The sequence below is a fragment of the Labrus bergylta genome, chromosome 6 (genome assembly GCF_963930695.1).
Source record: "Labrus bergylta chromosome 6, fLabBer1.1, whole genome shotgun sequence".
Classification (NCBI taxonomy): Eukaryota; Metazoa; Chordata; class Actinopteri; order Labriformes; family Labridae; genus Labrus; species Labrus bergylta.
This window is the reverse complement of record NC_089200.1, coordinates 30,195,830-30,220,552: the sequence shown is the minus strand read 5'-3', so window position 1 is coordinate 30,220,552 and position 24,723 is coordinate 30,195,830. Positions and strand designations below refer to the sequence as shown.

The 24,723-nt window shown below is 39.3% G+C and overlaps 1 protein-coding gene across 7 annotated transcripts; it reads right to left on the bottom strand.

Moving 5' to 3' along the window:
* Positions 1–1,943: 1,943 nt before the first annotated feature.
* Positions 1,944–24,066, bottom strand: slain2 (SLAIN motif family, member 2). Of its 7 annotated transcripts, none has more exons than XM_020631649.3 (10): positions 23,375–24,064; positions 17,746–17,888; positions 9,844–10,011; positions 9,584–9,757; positions 9,143–9,496; positions 8,585–8,731; positions 7,448–7,534; positions 6,228–6,266; positions 5,581–5,788; positions 1,944–4,120 (listed from the first exon to the last, which is right to left on the bottom strand). In XM_020631649.3, the coding sequence occupies exons 1-10, from the start codon at positions 23,839–23,841 to the stop codon at positions 4,057–4,059; spliced, it is 1,851 nt and encodes a 616-aa protein (XP_020487305.1). In that variant the 5' UTR covers positions 23,842–24,064; the 3' UTR covers positions 1,944–4,056. The 7 variants fall into 7 exon arrangements, with proteins under 7 accessions (XP_020487305.1, XP_029132677.1, XP_065812241.1 ...); XM_029276844.2 differs by having other exon boundaries at positions 7,448–7,531; XM_065956169.1 differs by lacking the exon at positions 9,844–10,011 and having other exon boundaries at positions 23,375–24,066.
* Positions 24,067–24,723: the final 657 nt, after the last annotated feature.

The window sequence follows — 24,723 nt, the reverse complement described above, 5'->3', positions numbered from 1 at the left end:
AGTGAATATAAAAGAGCACACGGGTGCAGATGATTAGATTCAGACTAAACATTGAATGTCTCTGCTTTCACAGATATTTAGCTGTACTCGTTTCTCTATTTTTCTCTTCTTTGTCCTTTTCTCTTCTCCATCCTCATGTCCATGACCAGGACATTAATCTCAGGGAGCCATCTTGTGGACTTTCTAAAATCCATTTAAGAAATGAGGACTGAGGATCAATGCAGCTCACTAGAGGAGCCATCATAACCTGAGACCTACATCAGAGGTGGGAAACAGCCTTTATGTACAACTATCTGAAAATAATGACATCATGAAAAACCAATGCAAGAGACAGATTTAACTTCTGTTTCCTCAACTCTTCTCTCCTCTGTTTCTCCCACATGGTATGGAAAAGAGGCGAGTAAGGCCTGGCACACTCAAAGTTTTTTAAAATCTTGAACAATTTAGAAAATGTGAGAGACCCCACACATGACAACTAATCATGAGAGATTAACTGTTCAGTTCCTCTAGTGTGTGCATAGAGACAACCAACTCAGCACACCACACACTAACCGATTCATTCACCAACAACCAGAGCCTCGACTATCACAACACAACAGGATTTCTGATCGTAAATACTGAACACGTTTAATATTTACGATTTCAAATCGGGGCGGCCCTAATCGTCTTCGGAGCAGATCGGGGAGGTTAAAATCACTCCTAACACACTCTTAAAGAGGAGAATCTGACAGGATAATCTTTGGAACAACACATAGTCAGGCCTTTGCTGACTTTGGTCGATGGGTGGAATCATGTCCAATATTGGCCTGATCCTCTTGTAGTGTGTACCCCGCTTAAAGGAATCAAACTTTCTGTGGCTGCTTTTAATCTTAACAGTATAATTTGGTCATATATTGTGTGAATACACTTCACCATGTTTTTCTAACTCTAATATGTGTCTCTAGTCTGTCTACAAACACCCTAATTATGAGAAAGGTCCATTCTCTCCATCTTTTGCCTGCTCCACTATTCAGAAAATGTGTGCTCAAACAGGCCGTTTGGAGATTTTCCCTTAATGACATCAAAAAGGGCAGTAACCCCCACAGCTAGGTGTTTGTTCTGCCCTCTGAGTCTGCCTTTTCACCGTAAACAACAGGGCATGGAGCGAGAAAACCCGAGCCACCCAAACCCCTTCCAGAGAGGGGGTGTGGTCAGACACAGCTCATTTACATTTAAAGGTACAGACACAGAAACAGCCTGTTCTGAGCAGGGCTGAAATAGAGGGGTTTAAAGTCATGATCAAATATATAACCAGAGTGGATTTCCTCTGAGACGTATTTAAGATTGTTGAAAAGGAGGATTATATGTTACTGTTAAAGGCTTCAAGTCCTCTGATTTTACCAAGAAGGAACAAAACATATGAGCCCAGAGCATAAACAGTAGAATCAAGATTTAGCACCGGTCTTCAGCAGGTCAAATGTGCAAAAATATTACAGCTTAAATTTGTTTTTTGGTAAAGCTGCAAAATCAAGTCAAATAAATGTTTTGTGAATTGTGACACTACAAATTCAATGATCAATTTGTAATGTCCAGAGTTTCAAAAAAGGAAGAAAATGCTGCTTCAATTAGAATATGTTTCTTTTCTTTGCCATGTGGAGTCTTCTGGAAACTGAAGCCATCACCGTGTTCTTCAGGTTATTTTATAGGCTTTTTGTCATTTTGACATTTAAATAGTTAATGAAATATAATGTAAACACATATATCTAAATATATATGTATCTATATTATATCTATATATGGGCAGATTAATCATGTAATAGCTGCAGCCCTACTACACTGTCAGAATAATTTGAAGTTGCTAAATCGTTGCACGTTTTGGACTAAAGGCTTCTGTTATCTGTAATACAAACCTTGTTGATGTTGTGAAATATGCAGAGGATAAAAAGACTAAAGGAAGAGAGAAAAACGTTTCAGCTTTTATTTGAAATGTGAATTGTACACCAGGCAACTGAATGTCATGTTTGTGGATATAAAAAAAAGTTCAATAACAAAAACCTTTCACACAAAAGGTGTGGCATGTCTTTTTGCAACATTCGCTGTAGCTTCCCACTGAATCTGACAGAGGCACCTCTCTCTTTAATAAATAGTTTCATTTACAGAATAAAGAGTAATTAGTTATAAATATGAAGGCGCATTTTAAACTTTTTTTTTTAAAGCAATTATAAATGTTTTAATTTCATTTACAAAAACACAAACAGGCAAGCAAATCAATCAAGCAGATAGAAAATTGCAGAAAAATAATTAATATTGGCAAAACCAGGAATCGGCACAAATGATGAAGAAACAAACAAACATGATGTTCAAACTCAAGTGAAATTTAAATTATAGGCACTAGTTTCATAACAGCCACCACACCAATGATCAGCACAGTTTCCCCTAACACTGACACACCTTTTGATTCTGAGCACAGGAGGTAAAAGCGAGCAAAACTGAACTGTCATCTTATTCAAGACATTTTTCCTTTTTTTCCTGGCGTGAATGATACACACTGACATGAATCTGTGGTGGGAATTTAAGGAATCACATTCCGATTTTCTGGGGCTCATTGGCTGAACATGAAGAAAATGTTTTTGTGCTTATGCTTCTTGTTTAATCCAATTGAATTTGGTTCAGTCATCAGCTAAAGATCAGACTTTATGTCAGAGGGTTGTACTACAAAGCCAGAAGAATTGGTCAGTGAAGCATATAAAGTTCTCTCTTTCACTCAGGTAGCTTCACTTTTAACCTGGATACAGTGGCACAAAATGTACCTGCTTTGCACAAAACGGTTAAGTACAGAGTTTTGGATTTAAATCTACTGTAAAAGGTGTCATCCTTTCACCGATTACTTTCCTAATGTTATTCTCTATGGGACAGATTCTCATCGATGTGATTAGTCATATATGCAAGCTTATAGTACACTGACTCTGTAATGCCACAGAATGAAGCCTTGCAGTTACAGCTGTGCATGCATCATCTTAAGGGCACCTGCATGCATTAAGCTAATGATGCAGGGAATCTGACCCTTCCCTGTTTGCTTCTGGTAGAGAAAACATCCACACAGCAGATCATTCATACCCTGAAAAATGGTTTTTATCGAGCAAGCTAACGCAAAGAAAGCCTAACGATGATCTTACTTTGTAGTACACCTCTCTGTTTTTTAAAGTAAGCTGTATTAGCACTTAGATGGAAAATTATTATCTTGGCAGACTGTAGTACAAGTCAGAACTCAGGATTTGTCTGATCCATCAATAATGAAGTTCTGATTTTACACTACAAAGAAAAAAGGCTTTGGAGAGTTAGCTTGCAGTTGAGGTTCAAAATGTACATTTTCAATTCAATAATCTCTAAACAAAATACTGATATGGATGTTTTGACATACATTTCTTTAAATAATTTGAATAAATAATTTCCAAAACAAACTTGTGCATACATTCTGGCTGATTTTACAAGAGGAAAGGTTTTTTTTTTTTTTTTAAATGTCATTACCCACACAGAGGTGCTTTCACTGTTGCGAGACATCAACAATTCTCTAACATTACGGTACGTTCACCTGCACAGCATCATCATAGAGATCACTCACCAACTATCTGTTGAGCACAGAGCATAAAGAGAGAAATGTGTGGAAACATTTCAACCTGAGGGAGGTGATGACAGAAGAAAAGGGGGTGGGGGGGTGGGGGAGAAAAGGTCTGCGATGAAATATGGACTGTCTGACAAAGGATTGCAGTCAAACAAAAGGCAGGTGATGTGTTCTCTGCTGGGCGAGCTGGAGTCGGGCTGGTTTCTTTGGCATCTTTTGGTCTGCACTACATGCCTGACCCCTCCAGAGCCAGACCCCGAAGAGGAACACGATGGGAGGTTCCTCTTAGACACAATGTAGACACCTTCCTCTCTTTTTTAAAATCTCCATTTTATTTTTGGAACATAGTTTCTCTCTCTTTCTCCACTGTCAAAGGTTTCTAGGTAAAGTGCCATGTTGAAATGTCTGCTTCCTTGCGTTGATAGTTTTATTAGGGAGCCCCCTGCTGGCTCCTTTCAGTAACAACCTTCTCTCCAGTTGTCCCCTGTGGTGCTGTAGGTCCGAGGAGCAGGAAGAGATCTGTGAAAAAAACAAAACCAGCCAACCCAAGATAAAACACGAGTCGACAGTCGTTCATCTATTCTCACATCCAAAAGATAAAAACAGTAACTTCCTCTTTGGTTAAGTTCAGTTTCAAACTACAAACGTCATGATCTCTATTCTATCTTGTAACAGTTAAATTCTGCTCTTCTTGATTTATTTGCATTTGTTAATAAGTACTACATTTAAGTGAATATTTTAACATAGAATAATTTGTGTAGGTCTGTTTATGTAGAATTTATCAGTTTTAAAAACAGGAAAATATTTAACTTAAATTTGGTTTGATGATCATTTGACGCCCTTGCTCTTCTATGGGCTTAGCTTTTATACAATTCATTTCGTCAATGAACATCGAGGATTTAATTTTGGTAAAACAAAGAATGGAAGAGAAAAAAACTGAAAAACTGAATAAAGAGTGAATTATTAAAGGTCCCATATTATGCTTCGTCTGGTTTTATATGCTCTTTAGTGTGTTTTCCAAGTGTCCTGTGCATGTTTAGGCACATCTATGTGCAAAAATTCAAAGTCCGTGGAAACGTGGCTTCTCCTACCTCCTCCTGTTAGCTGTAGCATTAACTGCATGTAACGCTCGGTTCTAGCCCCCCTCGATAAAAATTTGTCAGTGTGAGATCACTGATCTAAGCCCATTGGCTCGTTGTGGCAAGTCCTGCAGCTCATGTTGAAATTTCCGAGAAGCGTGCTGAGCAACTGACCAATAACGACAGAGCGGATCGGCAGACCAATCAGAGCAGACTTGGCCCACGTGGGGTCTAACAGTGTGGGCTCAGCAGAGTGCAGCTGACGGACTCAGAGTATAGAGGGAGCAAGGAGGAGCAGTACATGAAAACAGACACTTTTTTCAGACTTTAGCTATTGTGAACGTACAAAAGTAGGTACATAGATTAAATATATGAACCCCAAAAAGGGCAGAATATGGGCTCTTTAAGATGCAAGAAAATATTAACAAGAAATTAATTTTCTCAACAACTCATTCTTATTAGTCTGACTTTAGTCTGAATTCTTTCAGGACTTCAGGTCCAAGCTACCTGAAGAAAATGTTTCCCCAACACTTGTCACTAAGATGAAAAACTATTTATCACACTTTATTGTAAAATTTTGATAATGATAAATAATAAGGATAAATGACAAAGTTTCACCGTCCATACACCTTTGTTCTTACACGTTGCATCAGCAAAATATTGGCGTCCAAGAGTGTTATTCCACCTTGTATTACAGCTTTATGGAAGCGTGAGAGGCACGACTCTGAGCACACATCAGGAGTTTCACATACACACATATAGAGCTCATTATGCCTCAGTCACTACATCCAATTACAGATCAGGGGCGGGACAATACACTGCACAGTAGACGTAACAGGGCTGTAAGTATTCTGCATTAAATGGCGGTCTGTAAGCGTAATGAGTCTGTGGAGTACATACCTGCGCACTGGCTGGGCCAGTTTGCTGCGGGGCAGAGGGATCCCCCCTCCTGCATTAGCACTGGGGCGGGGTAGGCCGCTGCGTGGTTGAGCTAGGGAGCGGGTGGGGGTGGAGGTGGCAGAGTTGGGGTTGGATGTCGCCTTTACAGGCTGCCTCAGGGCCAGCGGGGACGGGGTGGCCGGAGTCCGCAGCTTACTGGGAGAGGGGACTGAAGACGGGCAGAGCAGAAACACAGTCAGGAAAAACTGGATCATGTTAGACCGTCTTTACAGATCAAACAGGTCTCAGTGTGCTGGTAGTTTTACGATGAAGGTAACTGCATAGAGATGTGAGAAATATACAGTATTATGCCACTTCTTATACTGTATACCAAACATCTATTAAACATGGAAGCATACAGTATGTAGGTCTTTTTTATTCACATCCGTCACAACTTCACAAATGGAATCAAACCTGTTAGGATGCAAGATTAGAAACTACTGAACAAACTTTATCAAAAGGAACAAAAATGTCTTATGAACTAAGTTGCCTAATCTAATGAATGGGGTGATACAAACATAAAGCACAAACTAGTGAAAACTAGAAACACGGCATCAACACAGCCACGGCGAGGAACCACAATCACAAAATGGAAAAGCCCTACTCACTGAAATCACCTTCTTCTCCAAAGCAACAGGAGAGCGGGACTAGACAAAGACGGAGACAACAGAAACAAAGGCCTTAATTCAGAGGTCTCTTTCCTGTCTGTTTACTCAACAAACAGCGATGTCATAAGGCCCCTCAACCAAGATGAAAAACAATTCTACTAGATGCAATGTGTAAAGCAAGTCCATCAGTGGGTGGTGGGAGGGTGTCATAGCTGCAACACTCGAAAGGAATCCTCAGGTTTAGCACACAGTGACAGCACAACATGCCTATGTTTAAAAAAAAAAAAGGGCATCATAGCAAGCAAAGCAGATTTCAGAGTTGAAGACTTTCAACTGAATTTTTACATCAGTGAAAGTTGTCAGAATCAAAAGAACAAACGACACATCAGTCAGTAGGGCACAATCTGTATTTGTTATAAACACATTGAAGACAATGTGAATTCGTACAATAAATATATCTGCTAATAGAAAGGAGAGACAAGAAAAACTGGAAGGAGTCTTGCCTTCCACGTTGCATATTTCTAACTCAGTATGCCCTTAACAAAACTTACTTGGCAATTAGGATGCATTTTTAATTTGACCAGTTCTTTGTGACAACATTTCACCATGAACTACAGCAGCTGTAGTCCTTGGCACAACGTTTTGGGCTTTCTTGGCAGCTCAGTTGTGATGTGAGGCATCTTCTCCAGCAGAGGATTGTGTTTCAGACTTGGAAAAACAACCACACACTTGTGTTCTGTAAAATTGGACTGGATGAAGTAGGACATCCTGGTATTTTTTGCATATTGCATTTGAGTATTGGAAGGAATCCTCTGGATAACTGAATCCAAGTTAAAATGGCAATCAAGTGAAAAAAAAACAACATAAAAAACAATCTTTGTGTACACAGATTTGCTCGACCGCGATGTGATTCTGATTGTCAAACACGGACCAGCTACAACATCAGTGACTACTATGACCTTTTTTGTGCCAGTATGATCTATTTGACAACACAATCCTCACGTGTATCAACTCTCCCTTTAAACCAACATAAATAGAAAATTAAAACTACACTGAGAGTTTTTCAAAGCTCGCCCAAATATTGAATCTCTTACACTCCATGTGCATCAGTTATCTACATCTTCAGTACATAGGCAGCTTGGCTAAATCTAAAATTGTGCATATGTCTGTGTGTGAGCTTGATCTCACAGCCTCCAGCTGGTTCAGGAGAGAGCTGTTACCTCGCAGGGCTGTTGGGCTTTGGAGATGCTGTTTAGGTTTCGGAGAGGAGCGAGAAGGAGTTGAGTATCTCGGGAGCTGAGCTGCTGCTGGAAAAACGGACATTTAGCATGGAAGTCAGAATTAATTCTGTCTTACTATGGGAAAACAAACTGTTGAGGCGAGGAAGCCTGTGATGCAGTTTGAGGCCACTAGGGGGCTCAAGAGCTTTCTTTCAGAAGAAGGAGCAGTAGGCTGTCAGAGCAGAGTGTCAGTGCCACTGTTCAACAGCTGTGTCTGAGAAATGGAGGCTCATTCGGTAACACATGCTTAAGAGTGAAGTGAGAGAGGCAGGAATCTAAGTGTCTCACATGCCGAGTACAGCCAAAGCTAGGGGAAAGTCAACTTTTTACTGTGAAAGTTTATCTTTTAAGGTTTAAGAAAATATAAATAAAACATCTAGTAAACTCATCATAAAGATAGTAGAATATTTGTTAATAACCCTCAGAAGGATGTTTATGACAGAATAAAGGCAGCTCAATCTGCCATCTGACCTGTGTCCTCTCTGACTCTTCTACCAGAGAGGGATTAGCACCGCTCCTGGATTAAGGACGACACCATTACCTTTATCTCCTATTACAGGATTATATCAAATGGCTACTCTTAACTTGCCGAGGTACAAATCTAAGCTCCTAAAGAAGATAAAACCATCAGACACAGGATGTAAAACAATGTTAGTGTCACTAAGTCACTTTGGACCTTAAGTGTTGCTGACATCATGCTTTAGTTCTTGCGGAAGGAGAGTTGTTCTTTTTTGAATGTGAAAGTGAGGAGGAAGGATGTGTGTGAATAAAAGATATTACTTCTGAAATGATCAAAGACAAAGAGGATCCCAAAACAGTGAAGCCATGGCACTACAAAGCAGCTCAGTCCTCCTCGTGCTGTTGGTGCAGCCAGAAGAATTAAAAGAATTCCAACTCGCACAATGAAACAAGAGATTACAGAGCCTGTCATGCTTCTGAAGGTTCAGTTAAAATGAAAAAAAAAGAAGCTAAAAACACAATGATATATCCATTATGAATCAGACAATCTGGGTCTGAGACTCTGAGGGTTTGTGTGTTCTGCAGTTAAATGTTTTAAAATCAAAAACTTGTACTCACTTGTAGACTGGTTCTGGTGTCGAGGAGAGCCTCCGTTTTGCACTTGCAGGTTGGATTCGCAGCTGCGGCTGTTCTTGACGGGCTCTGGACCCTGAGCTGCTGCTGCCGAGGAGCGAGTAAGGTTGGGAAGACTACGACGCAGCTTTTCTGCAATAGACACAAAAGGTATGGAGTTAGCTGAAGCAAATTTTGATAACATTAAGCTGATATGAAACACTGCTGGTTAACTCTTTACCATGAACAAAAAGGCATGATTCCATTACCTCTGCCCCTGTCATTGCTTTCTCACTGTTCACTGTTAGATTTAAAATTTATTTTAAAATTGTATTTCTCACTTTTAAGATTATTACAGCCTTACTTCCAAATACATTCTCTATTTATGAAGTCCCCTTCCAATAATTAAGATCTATAAATGAGTCCTGCTGGTTTGTCCCAGGTCACACTTTGTGACAAAGGGTCATCCAGCTGGTTGAGGGTTTAAAAATATTTTTCATTTATTTGATCTTAATTTCCACAGTGATAGTTATTTTCTGTTTTAACAGTTCTGGCTATGTTTACCTTCATTCTTCACCACATTAGTTTGCATGTCATGGCCTTGTCCCTGCAGCGAGTGGCGAGGCTGCTGCAGGCGGCTGATGATGGGCTGAGGCGAGCCACGACTGTGGCTGTAGTCGATAGAGCGGGCGGGGGAGCGGGAGCGGGGTGAATTCCTGGGGGAGGCGCGGGGAGAGTGTCGAGGGGAGGGGCTGAAGCGGTTTGAGGGTAGGTGGAAGGCCGGATGCACCGCCTCCTCTTCATCCTCCAAGCTGTGTGCGTCTAACTCCTGGTCGCTGAACGTGCTGCGCCGCAGTGAGTGACAGGAGGAGCCTGAGCTCCTTCTGGATGCTGTTGCAGCATAATCCTGTCTCAGACCTGACAAACACAAACACACAGTTACGTCACAATAAAAACACTGCTTGGTTCCAAAAATGATACAGTTCAGTATGTGCAGGTACATACTCTCTTCCTGCATGCGTGCAAGTATCTGAACGTCAGTGACATCATTGAGTTTGTAGGTATTTGAGGACCCGACTGAGTCCTCGTCCATCTCCGAGGTGCTCAGCTCGCTGTCCACTGAAGACTGAGGGCTCACCGCTGGAGGATTCCTCTCTGCTGCTGAGTTTCGCTGGTGCACTGGAAGGGAAATCATTTGTTTACACTTTACTGAATTCAACAACAGAAAATATATGATTTTGAGAGATCTACAGGAAGACCAATACCTGCGTTCCCAGGCATGAGTTGCTGTCTGACTATGGGCACTCTACTAGGGGTTGAGGAGGGGGAGTTAAAGCCACTGCTGTAGGGGCTGTTGGCTGCGTTTGTGCTGTAAGGACTTCCATAACCTTGCTGGTTGTAAGGACTTCCATACAGACTCCTTCGCTTGTTGGCTGTAAAGTAAAAAAATACAACTAAATCATCAGCCAGCCCACATGACATTAGGAAATATAAACAATTAGTTAAAAAGTTACTGTTAACTTAAATGCTTCTCTACACATTGAAATTCCTTCAATCAAATGTTATATAGTCTCACTCTCAAGATCCGCCAACAAAGCTTTGTACGGACTGAAAATATTACTGACAAGAGATTAGTCATAATTTTTTGGCCTTGGCTGGTATGTTATCTTACATTTCAGCAGTGACCCACAAACCTTTTGCATTTTTATTATTTTTAGATTATATTAGCCTCTATTGTATCCCTTTGGAGGAATTCATAGGAATTCACAGTTACCAGAGCAGGACATATACACAAAGTTACTGTCTCACACTGATCTATAAACAGAACAATTTATGTAACAATTATGTTGCATAAACACCAAGCTTAAACTCTAAATGTGGTTGGTATTTATCTATTTATTCTAGACCACCACTTGTATACATGCTGGGCTGGCTGTTGAAGAATATTGCAACATACTACTTGTTTTAATATTTATTTCAAACTGTCAGAAATCATCCATATGAAAGGTTGTCATGAACTGATATTTGGCCTTAATGTTGTTCTTTGACCAACACATTAGCTATATCAAATCTGTGAAATTCTTTCCTCTTTAAATCGGTTCGGTCATGCACAGGGATTCCTTGTGAAGGTCGGTGCAATGTTAGACTTTTTTTTAACTTAGACCTTCAGTGATAACTAAAGATCAATGTAGTAACGGATTGTATTGGAATAAACAACAAAGAGCTGGTATACTACACAGCTTCAATGTTAGAGGACACATTGTTTGTTATGTATGTTAACATACTTCATCTATACACTGTAACAAATAAAAGATTCTGACGAATCTGTTTCTGGATCCCTGTGTTTGACTACTACTACAACAGCAGCAGTGTGTGCTCATCATCCTAACCTTCATAAAGCTGCACAGTGTGCTGGCAGTCTGGTAGAGTCTCTCAAACCATATGCAGAGCGTGAGCCTGATACATAGTAAGTTCCTACATCATCACTGAACAATGCACACCATTCAGTCCATACAGAGCACAATGCTATTCTCTATGAAACCTAGCAAGCATCAGTCAGAGGCGCCAGTCCACAGTCTCTTGTCTCAGTCATGAAATCAGACTCTGGACATGCTGCTGGTCACTGAGATTGTTTAGTTGTCCACTTGTTAACTCATCTCTACTTCTGTGTTTACACAGCTGGATGTTGGTGACTGGAAAGGAGCCTTTTAAGATCAGCTCTCTCTCTCTCTCTCTCTCTCTCTCTCTCTCTGTGTGTGTGCTCTGTCCTCCTGCATTATTCAGGAAATACCATCATGTCCACTCTGCTGCTATCCCCATGGATCATGTACTGAGGAATGTCAACAACACTGCAATGTGCAGGTCTGTAACACGGTGCAGTTCAAAAACAATGGATGCTTTGTTTTCGTTTCAAAGAAGAGTCAAATCAACAGATACAAAACATCAGGCACACTCTCAGACACACATGAATCTTCTTTAGTGTCTGTGCACGATGAAGTTAAAGAATCACACAAGTTATAATTAGAACAACTGTCCTTTTGACATGGTGAAATGGATGAAAGCACTTTTCTTGTCTTCTCACTACTCTTAGCGCTTTACATTACGTCACATTCACCCATTCACATCACATTCACACTGATCACAAACTCCTCAAGTGCCCAACTGCCCCACAGTACAAATCCATTCACACACAGTTACACACATGTGAAGCAGTGGGAGCTATAAAGGGGTTTTATCCAAGGAAACTTAGACGTGGCTGCAGGAGCTGGGGATCGAACCCCTGACCTTCCGGCTGAGAGACGACCAACACCACTGACACATTGCATTTATATTGTAAACTAAAAATTATACAATAAGCGTATACTGCTATATACTGTATAAAAAGGCAAGAAAGTTTATGCCTGTGTAACCAAATTCTAATAGTCAAATGTCCTAAGAAAGTAAGGGTTGTTAAATAATTGGACACTGGTATTAAAGCTAGGACTTGGCATATCAACTACAATAAACGGGTTATGCAGCAATCACCATTGTTATAAAGGTAAACAAAAAAATCAGGTGTAACCTCTGTTAAACAGCCATAGCTGTCGTCACGTCATCAAACTAATATTTGTTTCTTATCTCCTTGATAGAACAGTAGACAACAATGGACTGAAGGTGATTTTAAATTCCTTTAGTGGTCTGTGTGTTTGTCTGTTTGATGTCAGTGTCCCTGATCAGAGCTACTCTAGAAGCACATTGTCACAAGAAAGAGACTGATCTAAAGGGATCTGCAGCATAGGGACCAGCCAAAATAGAGTGTCCCCATACCAGTGTGTCCTAGAACAAGACAAGAAGTGAGAGAGAGATACTAACATCAGTCTTTTCTACCCACTGGGATTGATGCCACTTATTTACTGTGATTTGAAAGTGTACAATAGGATTTTCCGCTTCGGCTTTTTAGCTTTGGAAACTAAAGTTCAGGGCAGTTTCAACATGCAGAGGAAAAAAAAGCTCAAGAGTAAGTCAGAACATAGTGGCCTGGTATTAAACTAACGCCTGCAGGGTTTGAATGGTGAGAAGGGAATGGAAGACAACACTCTGTATTGAGGTCTGAGGCCTGATATAAGAAAAGAAAGAAAGGCTTTAACCAGCTTCAGGCAAATCACAAGAGAAGAGCAAACAGAGAAGCTTCAGTAAATAGGAGAGAAGGTAACAAACTGGTAGAGACATGCAAAACGTAGATGAACAAAAAGTACAGCACTAAGTTTTTTTAAACAGGAGTAAAAATGTCAGCCATGTGACTTTTGGTTGGGGTCTCTTGGGTTGTGTGTTCAGGACAGCTGTCAAAGCAACACTGTGGAAAAACGTTTCAGTTCTGGAAACACGTGTTGTGACTGTTTATCGGGCTTGTCTGGCATGAAGAAAGTAGTTCTGTCTGACTCAACTCTCAGCCGTCTCCTCCCTGTTTTGAGTTATATAACTGAGACGCGTCATGTGGGGATATAAGTTTAACAGGGTGTGCACTGACAGGTCACTACTGCTCACTACTGACACACTTCAAGTTCATGTTTCAAAGATGTGAATTCTTCTACAGATGTGAACCAGCAGCAAGAGTTTGCATGGCAATGGGAAGAAAAAAAAAAATCAAGATTAAATAAGTAGACAAAAATATGTTAAAATAAATAATAACTAAATATTTAAATAACTCTGTATTTAAATATTGATAATTAGTCTACCTTTCTATTCTATTTATTTATTATTTTTAAATCTTTAAAATAATGTAGTAAACACTGGGCAGGAAGTCCCGGCTGAAGCCAGTGTATTGATCAAATTTTAAAGAAAAGTAAAAGCAGTTTGGTATAAAAGGGGAAAGATGAAGGGCTAAAATAACAAACTTAAAACTATTAGAATAAAAACTTACATAAGAGATTATAAACTGCATAACCTAAATAAGTATGCAACTTAAAAATGTGAGACATAGAACAAATAAACAAATAAATGTAAAAATAAATGAACACATTTTGTATTGTGTATTGTTTTTTTACTTTATTTCCACATTAATTATTTTACTCTTTTGCTGATTCATTCTTTTTTTGTGGCACTAAAATGACTCTAGTCATTCTGGCTTAAATCTGCCATAACTGAAGTGTGCAAATTCCTTAGACACAAAGTAAAGAGACACTGTGGCTGCAGGGTTTCCATGCCAGTGTTACAAACTGGGTGTGAAAGAGAGTAGCCAGGGGCCATGAGGGTGTGTCTGTGGTGAGTCTATCAAAATGTCGTTTCTCAAGAAAAATTTTACTGTGTGCAGAAAAGCTCCAAAATAAGATAAAACATTTTTAAATCTTTATAAAAATATTCAGTGATAAGGATAAGTTGATACTTAATTATTTAATCAAACGGTTTCAACCACATGTTCAGTGGATCATAAGACTCGTCAGAAGTTTTCTGTTGTCCGGTCTGTGTGTGAGAACATGAGGAGAGTCATGCAGGGAGCGGGATTGGCAGTGTCAGTGACAGGAGGATATTTCCGGCTCCTGGAGGATGACGTTATTGTCCTTCTAGTTCCACCACACCTACAGTGATGATATCATAACCATCACATTTAATCCTAGCTGAGTGGCTAGCTATAAGTGCTATTTGTAGCTTGCAAGATTGACAGACTTTTTTAAGGTTATCTTAGGTAACATTCAGAGAAGTTTAAAGGTTTTTTTTACCTCAGAAATAACCTGAGAAAATGCTCATGGCGATTATAATAAAGACAGAAATGACTCATTCAGAAATCTGGTTTCAATGAGATTGCTCATCAGTTAATTAAACTTTAAACCGCTCTCAAACCAGAATTCATTTAGTCACTCCCTTATGCTGTGCATATTTGTAAAACAGGTGAAGGTAGCCTCACTTGGAGGGAACACAGTCATATACTTGAGAACAGATATCGTCTCTCTTGAATTACTCGATCATTCGTCCCTCCATAAAATTGCGCAACAGAGCTGAGAGGATCACAACTATCCCAGTGAACAACCTTCAGCAGCCTATTGCTCAACACGATCTGTCACATGGGCATACTGCTGTTCAAATGGAAATGACCCCTCTCAGTTTAGCTTCGAGGATTGAGGCCGGTCGTCCTCACTGAGGGGACTGACTATAATTAGTGGCAGGGTAAAGCTCAGATAACATACACAGACGAAGCACAAAGAATAAAAAAAACAAAGAAGACCTTGGTCATATACTGTGCATTAAATCACAGCAGTGTTTTTGTTTACCTTTCCAAAGAGGTGGTGTTTATGATGACATATGCTTTGCCAATTTCAAAGATAGTAAAGCCACCACTGTAGTTAAAACAAATTATCTCAAAAGTTATTTATGTAGTGACATGATATTTAATACTGCTACTCAAAGTTCTTATAGGGCATATTTTTCTACTTTTTTTTAATCCCTGAACTTTTCAGAATAAAAAAAACACTGTACACATTTCTTTGAAACCGCTAAAGGGTAAGCATGACAGGGAAAGGACCAGTAACATGTTGGAGTAGATCCAGATTCTACTGATAAAAAAACAATCAATATTTTAAGATAATTTACACTAAGCATCTACTGAGTGTGTCCTCCCCTCATTATAAAACCATTAGACTAAACTCTGAGGGCTCCAGTTCCACTTAAAAAACTTAAGTAGAAGGGAAGTTAGTATACTTCCCTTCTGAGACTTTATATCATCTTTCAAAATGATACAATCTAAGATTGGTGAGGCTTTGGCTGCACAATTCATCAAATCGCTACACGGTCATGATCGATTTCTGAATCTCGAAGTGGCAAAACAGCAATATATTTTTTCTTTATCATAATGCAGCACTAACTGGCACAACCATCTCTGCCTTTCTTCACTGGATTTAATAAAAGAGGAAATCAATTTCACAGATGAAACTATTAATACATAAATATGTGCATGCCCTAAGCACACAAAACATATTCCACAAAGCGTGTCATATTTGGTACATCCCATGACATGGTTTCAATCAAGATTTTTTTTCCCCCACATACATGCTGTTAGATGTAACAAAAGAGGCTTTATGATGTGCACAGCTCCAAGTGTCTGAGAATTATTTTCAAAACATTGAATCCCAAATCTGAAGAACAAGAAACACACATGGGTCTGAGCTTTCCTATTCTCATATTCCCCTACTTCTTCATGTGCAACAATTCAATACATTACAGCATACATTTTAATAGTGCGGTATATACTATTTCTAACAGTACAATATACATTTATTTATATTCTACCTGCACTATGTATACTTTTTACAATAAATATTTATCTACCTGTGCCATATATACATTTTCTACCTTTCAGATTCAAACTTTTCTTTTGCAAATAACTTTTTATTAACTGTGGATGTCTGAATGTTGTGAAGCATTCTTAATTTTGTCGTACAACTTTATAATGACAAGTCTTTCTATTTTACTCTAAAATATACTATTCACTAACTTGCTTCCTAAACTAGCCATTTATGTCCAGGTCGATGCAGAGTCAAACTATCAACTCGTCTGTGTCTGCAATCTCTGTAACTACAGTCTCTACCATTAATGATTGACATGTGTGCACTTCATCTTCCCTTTAAAATAAGGGAAGCTTATTCAAAAGGGAAATGTATGATTAATGATACACCGATCTGTAGCTTGTTTGTAATTCTTTGTAGTGGTTGTAAAAGTGGTAGAAGACAATAATGATTACAACAAGGAGTCATTTATTTTGTTTTCTTGTTGTACAAAACTCAATAAAAGGAAATATATGATTATTAAAGAAGCTCAGTCTCATTTACTAAAACTCTTTGTAATAATAATCATATTAGTTATTCTGCATGAATGAATGAGTTATCTTGCTGCTTCAGTTGTTCTAGATTAAACTTAAACAGAGCAAATCTTTGACGGAGCAAAGAAATACTTTTTACACGATTGGACTACTGACACTACTGTCTTTTCCCCACTATATTTCTGAGCAGTAAAAATGTATCTATAGCAATTACTCATAACACAAAGGACTTCATGTGACTACCAGTTGGTAGGGAATTGAGGGAATTTTAATTTGACCTCATCCACAGGAGAGTTATGGGACTGGAAGCAAAGGTCGATGCTCAGGTTTTTAACTGCTACGTGACTGAACAGGTGTGACCGACGCACTCAAATAACTACTTGACACTGTGTCCACTTGTTCTGTTGCTATTTTGGTGCATTTAGGCGTCATGAAATGAAACAGTCTAACAGTCCTTTGCTGAAGCCGAGTCAGATGCTTTAGTCGTGACCACATGTGATGTCACTTCAGATCAGAGAAGTGAATTTAATTCTCACATTTTAAAATCCACATTTTAGCAGCATATTATCATATATGCAATGATTATAACTCTTTGAGCTGGTTAGTCATTTTGCAATCATGTTTTTTTTTTTTTACTGTAGGCAGATCTCTACATCTTGCTACAAAGCGTCAAGAAATAAACTAGAACTGCACTTGTAATGAAAATGACCTCAAGACCTCAAATGACTAGTATTCAAAAAAATTGATAAACAGATCTACAAACCAACAGCAAAAAAAACAACTGTGTGACATCACAGAGAATAAGACACAGCCTGTTTTAATAAAAGGACCAAAACAAAGTCTTAAGCTTCAGAGTGCGATTCCATAACAAGGCCGGAACGAAGCTGCTCTGTTATTACCTCTTTGTACATTCATATTGTTTCTGCAACGGTGTAATATTGGTGTCTCCAGTCTGTGAGTTCACCATTGCAGGTGTAGAGAAAAACCAGCAGGAGCTCCTCAAACACATACACAGACATGCACACAAACACACACAGCTCGCTGGCTCGTCCAACCCCTATCACACCTCTGTGACTATCTGCAATGTTGGTACAGAGGGGATCACTTCTTCCCCCCATTACGCCTCTGTGACATTCATATTGAAGGAGATACGTCACAGGGGCGTACATATCATGCTTTTAATGGGCAGTCTAAATAGGGCTTTTGTGTCGGTGAACATTTACCTGCACATGATTGTTGTTATTTTGAACTGAGCCCTAACACACCATCAAAGGGGTTAAATGCATCACTGATGTTGTTATTCTTTTACTACTACTATTGATGCTCTCACTGCTGCTAAGTTGAGACTACATGTGTCATGTTACTGGGTGGTGTTTACCTGACAGGGTGAGATCCAGTCTGTGGATGAGGGAGCGCTTGGCTGACTCCATCTCAGGACTCGGGTTGTCAAGAGCTTGGCGGCACCAAACGATAGGACTCAGGGTTTTCTGCAGAGGACTGTCCAGTTTCGCCTCATAGAGCCTGAAAAAACATGAAAAGCATACACAATTAACATCATATACAGCTTGTTCATAAAAACATGCAAGCAATCATTACACAAGAAAAGTCTTTAAAAATAACAGCTCATATCTATGACACCTCGTATGTGAAGCGATAGCTCCCTGAGGAAATGAGATTGAGGGGATAACAAGTGTTTGGGCTGGGTTTTATATAAGAATGCTGCAAAGACAAGGACAGATGAAACAGACAGGGAGAAGGGGTGAGTGTGAGTGTGCTTGTTGACATGGAAAATGTGCTATTTGGTTTGACTTAGATCCTTTTTATATTAAATATTTGATTTGTTACAGTCATTATTCAAGACACTTCCAAAAACACCACCTGTTAAAAATGTACATAGAGGTTATGTGGCAGATCATTTTAGGACTTATAAACACAGAGAGGTGTAAAGCAAACAAAAAATACAAAATAAAGTTTCTTAGTAAAGGTTTGGTGCCATCAGGACAACATCAATGTCCCTTCGATTCGATTATATAAGTCTCTGAACTCTACCAGTGGGATGTGAGATTTCCTCACTGTGTGGGTATTGATGCCAACATGCTGCTTTATAATCCACCTGTAAGTGTTCAATGGAGTTAAGATGTAATGACTAAAACAGAAATAGTGTATGAGTTACATTATTTCATTCTCAACAAACCACTTTTGCCTCATGGATGAGGGTCTAAATCCTCTTGGAGAGACCAAACTCATAAGAGTAAAAATGCTTTGTACAAAAAGGTGATCGCTAAGTAGAGATAACATGTCACCATTTTTTTTATACCTGATAGACATATGACACATAGAATTGAGTTAAGATCGGAGTTAAACAGGTTAAACCCCTTTAAGGTAAACGATTGGTTCACCCACATTAACAAAAAAAAACATTTCTCTTTCTTAGCAGTAAAACTGAGAGTGATTCTATGAGAGGACTTAAGGTCAAACTGTTTTTGTAACATTGTGAGGTGAGAGTCATACAAAGTAAGCCTGAAAATGTAACCATACCTAAAAGACTCCAACAAGGAGGTGTATCTATGGTGACTGACAAAGTCAATGTACCCAAACTATTTAAACAAAAAAATCAGAAACAATGCAAATAAAAAAAACACAAACAACGGTCTTAAAACGTGCAATATTAAAAAAGGTGGCCTACTGCACTGTAAGTGAAAGAAGATGCTGTGTTTGCAGATGCTAAGTAACTAAATGATACTTGTTGGATACAAACATAATAAATAACATTTATTTTAAAAACACACTGATTGCTGATATGTTGCATGCTTTGACTTGCTGGACCTCTGCTAGCACAACAATGTTGTTGTATGCTGTTGTCTCATAATAGTTAAGCTAAGAGCAGTTATTTTTGGGGGCCATATGGCAGAGAGTTGCCTGGCATTTGTGTCAACACCAGATACTGCAATATGACTGCTATTAGTAGTAGAACAACTCTATCACTCAAAAAAGAGGCTTGCTTTGCTGTGACCCCCTAAAAGATCAGAATCCAACCAGATCCTCTCACAGCAGGAGTCAAGCATTCACAGTTTTCCTATAATTAGTTATTTATCTGTAATTATGCTTCGGATAGTTAACAAGTCGCATGATTTAACTCAGCATACATCTGTGTTCTTTTCTCAGACTAGCTATTGGGAAATGAAAGTCATCTCCTGCTGCTGCAGGAAACTCTAAGAATGAACCTCTGTCACTGGTCCAAAAGTCATCAGGTTCAATGCTTAGTCATTCACATTGATTGAAAAAGCAAAACCCTCTTAATACTTTATGTAGAGCTACCCCTGATCTGGGATTTTTGACCAATACCAATTGAAGAAGGAAAGCCTCACAAATTACAGAAATGATGTCAGATATAGTGTATTTTTGAATAAGAACAAAAATACACTTCATCAATGCAGATCATTGTGCATTATTTAAAAACCAATAACTGCAAGGTACACAGAAGGCATTTCTATAAAACAAACAACTAGAAAAAATAGTTTGAGATGAAGAACATTTAACATTATTAAACACATCAACCAATTCTGGTGCAGATCATTTCTAAGTCATCCTTTCTTTAGCATTACTTTCAGAATGATAAGTTTTGCAGCAACGTTTTTCTTTGATTTGTGCTTATTGGAAAACCAACTGACACCAAAATCTATTTGTGATTTCTGCAGAAAATACCAGCAAACTGATACATTGATTATCCACTACTGATGGATGGATACTTGGAAAGGTATGCAAAGTTGTAGAACTAACTTGCAAGTTACACTATAAAAATAATAAAAATAATAGTAATGATAATAATATGGCCACAAATTAACTGAATCTGCCACTACTTTCTGTCTGTATCTAAAGTAATGCAAATGTGAATTTACCCTCAACCCTTTGAGAAGGAAAAAAGAAAGTTGAAAGTGAAGAGTTTCTACTTAGCAGAGAAACCTGAGTCAGCAGCTGTCAGCTCTGTTGTAGTCATAGTGGAAGCCGTTCATGATGAAAGCACAAACATTAGAGGGAAAGTCAGTTTGCAGAAATACAAACCGGAAATCAGGGACTGCCCATTCTCTGTGTTTATTAATACCAGCACATAGTATATCTACTGCTAACTCGTAATGCATGAGCTCTCAGCTCTGTAACAATGATACCTGTCATGTCCTCATGCAGCAGCTGAAGAGTCACCTATTTAAAAGGTGGAACACTGCAGCAGTTTTTCCGATTCAGTTTCAAGCTAATTCAGGGATTACAGGAGTCTATGACAGGAGCTGGCAGGAGCTCTACACTACACAGTAATCCCAGATATCAATCTGATCCAGAGGGCTGACAAACAGCCAGGGCATAATGAGACTAGCTCTGATAAGCATGAGTGAGCAATGTCTGAAAGTAGTGTGATGTGGTAGGCTCAGTAGCTGGCACAGCCTCACTGCTGCAAGTAAAAGAGGGAAGATGCTGCTTTAAACTGGCTTTCAACCAAATATGAGCTGCCTTTGTAGTTTAAGAAACTCATATTATTAAGGAGCACCAGGAGATACATCCTAATGTTGCTTATCATCGTGTCATTATCCTGGAAACTGCCAATTAAACAACAGTTCCTGCAAGACATAAAAAGGGGAATATAATCTGTGGATGGCCTATAATTACATTCATGTCAAGACAGTGGCTGTTCCAAACTATCCAATTTTCCTACTTTCAGACCCTGTGTAAACCCAACCAGCTAGTCAACATGTCTGACATCAGCCGTGTAACTCTCCTCAGTGTGTGACTGCCTTCTCGAGGGATTTCCTTGGGTCAGGATGGGAGAGAGAGAGAGAGATTTAGACAGCAGCACAAATCCAATCATACTTGGGAGTTTCAGGGATTACACTTCTACAGTGTGTGTACGCAAAGCCACATAACCCTAAAAACCTTAACTGCTCAGCGCTAGAGGAAATAATACCAACACAATGTGCTGGGAGAGGATTAAAAACAGGAGTATGTTGAACATGTCAGGATGACTGTGATAACAAAGAGAGCATCATGATGTCACCCTGTCCTCAGGAAACTCCATATCATGACCCTTTTCTTTTATTGATGAGCACTGTTTGCAATCCCTGTTTGTTGACACTGACATAGCATCTATTCCTGCATGATGAGAGGATTTCAAACGCCTTTTTTCTCACTTGGTGCTGCAGAGCACTTGTGGATGTTTGCCAACTCTTCTGCTAATGGGAATTCAGAGGAAGGAATATAACCATGGCTACATCTCCCACATGACTGCTGGGCAGGACTTTCAGCTTTTTTGTACTGCACACACTGGTCTCCTGCCATCACTACCAGGACAAGCCAAGCAAATCTGCCACATCAGACACACGGGCAAAACGGTTCAACAGATGATCGGGGAATTCAGGGTTTGGACAGCTGAGAGTTTGGGCTTTAAAGGCCTGTTGGCAAGACTGTAGGAATACATGACATAATAGATAGATATTTGCTATGACAATGCATGTCTGTTATAATCATTCAGCCCTAGAAGAGAATTGACATCGCCCACGTGACCTGCCGAACAGCATCATTCAGCCAGTGAGGCTCCTTCCTGCTTTATAACTGAATTTAGAGGTTCTTTAAAATTAGAGAAAGCAAGTATGAATTTAGAGGATAAGGTATTTGGAAATTAGCAGGGACATACCGTTTATAAAGAGTATGTAAACAGATAAAGTCTGTCAAAAAGATAAACTTGTGGAATAAGGAATTGACAATGTAATGTGTTGTGTTCACATCCTACATTTAAATAATGATAAAAAGGTTTGAGTTAAGATGCAGTGATTAGAGTAAGGGTTTGAGTAAGGGTTACATGATAAACATAAGTGTGGCCATTATTGTTTTTGAAAAGCTTTAAACCCCGTTTTTTTCTTGTTTTGTTTTTTGAATGAAATGTTTTGAAACTTTTTTTTCTTGTACATAAATAAGCCTGGTATTTAAAGGGTCTCCTATAGAAGTAAATGTAAATATGTCATGTAAAAAGGGTAGGTATAATAGGCTTAACTTTCAGCCGTTGTTCTTCTCTGTATTTTTAAAAGTCCTTTGATATAATCCCTCAGTGTTATTCATTTGTTTCTAACAGAAGGGGATTAGGGATGCACATGAAAAATTTATTCGACTTGTACTTTTTCTTAAGAATTCAGAGTTTTTTCTCAGACTTGAAACAAAAGAATAATGACTTTTCCTTTATTTACATTCTGATATGAAATTCAGAAATCTGAGACAAAAAGTTGGAACCGACTTTTCAGTCAGAAGTACGGGTACCTGTAAGGAACCAACTTCATCCAGTCACTTTGCGTCAAGCAGAAGGGGAACCATATGCTGACCGAAAGTGTCGTAAATAAAAAGACTCCTTCGTGTTTGAGGGGGTCCAAGAGAACCAGAGAGTGCAAACTACAAGTGTTGATTTGTTTTGTTAAATGATCATTATGACAATTGAGTCAGAACTCAAATGTATCCACAAACAACGACTACTGATACAAACTGTGATTCTTTATACCAGACGTTCGTCACAGTGGCACTTCTAGACCACTTTTACTGAGAGGGCAAAACTGGGGCCAGTTGTTTTGTCGGAGGGGAACATTAAACCCAGGTCAAAAATAGACAAAGATAATCACATTTCAAATATATATATTATTTAAAATATATATATTATGCCAAATCATAACGCACATCATTAAATACCTCAACCTAAAATACCATGATTGATATTTGTTTCAGTAACAGAATTTATATCTAGAGTCCGGTTGTTGAGTCAAATAGTGTGTATGTGTTTTGAGGGGGGTTCTTCCTTTTGGAGGGGTGGCCACAGGGGGGACCAAGATCAGTGTTACAGGGGCACTGGCCCCTGTTGGCCCCTGTCTAGAACCACCCATGGTTAGTCATAGCTGATGTTTAAAGCAGCTGTGCCCAGTCAATTCACAGGTTTGATGACACAGACAAGACAGTAAAGGCAACACAAGTCTGTCACTCACCAGCTGTCCTCGTCTTCTTGCAGACAATCCATGTCCTCCAGGTCTAAGATTTCCACTTCGTCTAAGACCGATGTTTCCCCTTCATCGTGAAATCCCCCTGTGGAGTCTGAATAAAGTGAGTTCATACTCGGCATGGAGGGAGAAGCCGATGCCCCCTCATATTCATACGCCCTCCTGAAGCTGATGCCGTCATAAGACAGTCTAGGGCTCAAACAGCGGTTGTTCTCTAGCAGCCCACCGAACCCCACCCCAGGGAAGCCGGCCAGCCCGGCTGCCATCCCCGCTGACAGGGACGTAGACTCGTATCCGGCGCTAAGGGGTCTATGGTTCCCTGACATGGCTCCGGACGAGGACAACATCGTAGACCGGCTTCGGAGCTGTTCGTTCTGCTGTTCGAGTTTCTTCACCAAGTCCTGCAGCTTCCGCACCTCCAGGTCCGCGTTGATATTTGAGTTGATATCCTCCATAGTGGCTCCTCAAAGCCCCACGAAGATATGCGGCGGTCTGTGGTGTTTCTAGACGTTTCTCCGCCGACAGTCTGTTAGTTTCTATTAACTTCACTTTTCTCTACGTGTTTAAAGAAGACACTTTGGTGTTCAACATCGTCATCTTCTCCGGTGTACCGTGCTGCTCACGGGCAGGGTTGAGGCCATTTTCATAACACTCGTCACCAACTGTGAAAGACCAACAGGCGGCGGAGATCATACGTCACCGCGTTCAGCGTCGGGAGCGAGCACGTAACCAACACCTATTTCCACGTGCACTTTTCCCCCTAAAAATCGAAAAACATCACTAATTTAAATCCTTTTGTTGTTGTTGTAACCTTGTGTTACTACTTGTCTTACACTTCACGATAAAAAGCTATAACACTGTGACTAATAAATATCGAAACAATATTATTATTCTAAAAACTCTTCATTCACCAAGAGGTTTTATGAATTAATTTAACTCAATGCTCTAGCTCAGGGATGGGCAACTTTGGTCACAGCTAGGGCCACATTCATTTCATTCTCACTGCCAGAGGGCCAAATTGTAGAATACAAAAACGATTACAGTCAATTATGTCTCAAATTTAACTCAACATATACCAGTGATCAAATATTATTATGGAAATATTTGTGGTTTTCATGAATTCATGGCAGATTTTGTCAAGTTTTCTTCATGTTTCCAATTAATTGATGATGACTTGCTGTAATGGATTCACATAATGATGTTTTATGTTTGGTTTTCATCTGATCTCCTGTATTACATGGTTTACATTTGTGGCTGGTAAAATATTTTAATGTTCTGGTGAATTTTCAAACTTGTTTAAAATTAATTTGTCAGAAAAAGGTCGCATTAAAGTGATC

Excerpts from the sequence above, each read along its gene's own strand:
- slain2 (XM_020631649.3), bottom strand. The coding sequence starts at position 23,841 with ATGGAGGATATCAACTCAAATATCAACGCGGACCTGGAGGTGCGGAAG. Across the intron at positions 8,732-9,142 it reads TAATGTGGTGAAGAATGAAG|AAAAGCTGCGTCGTAGTCTT; the intron begins GTAAACATAGCC and ends TGTCTATTGCAG. Across the intron at positions 4,121-5,580 it reads CTGGCCCAGCCAGTGCGCAG|ATCTCTTCCTGCTCCTCGGA; the intron begins GTATGTACTCCA and ends TTTTTTTCACAG.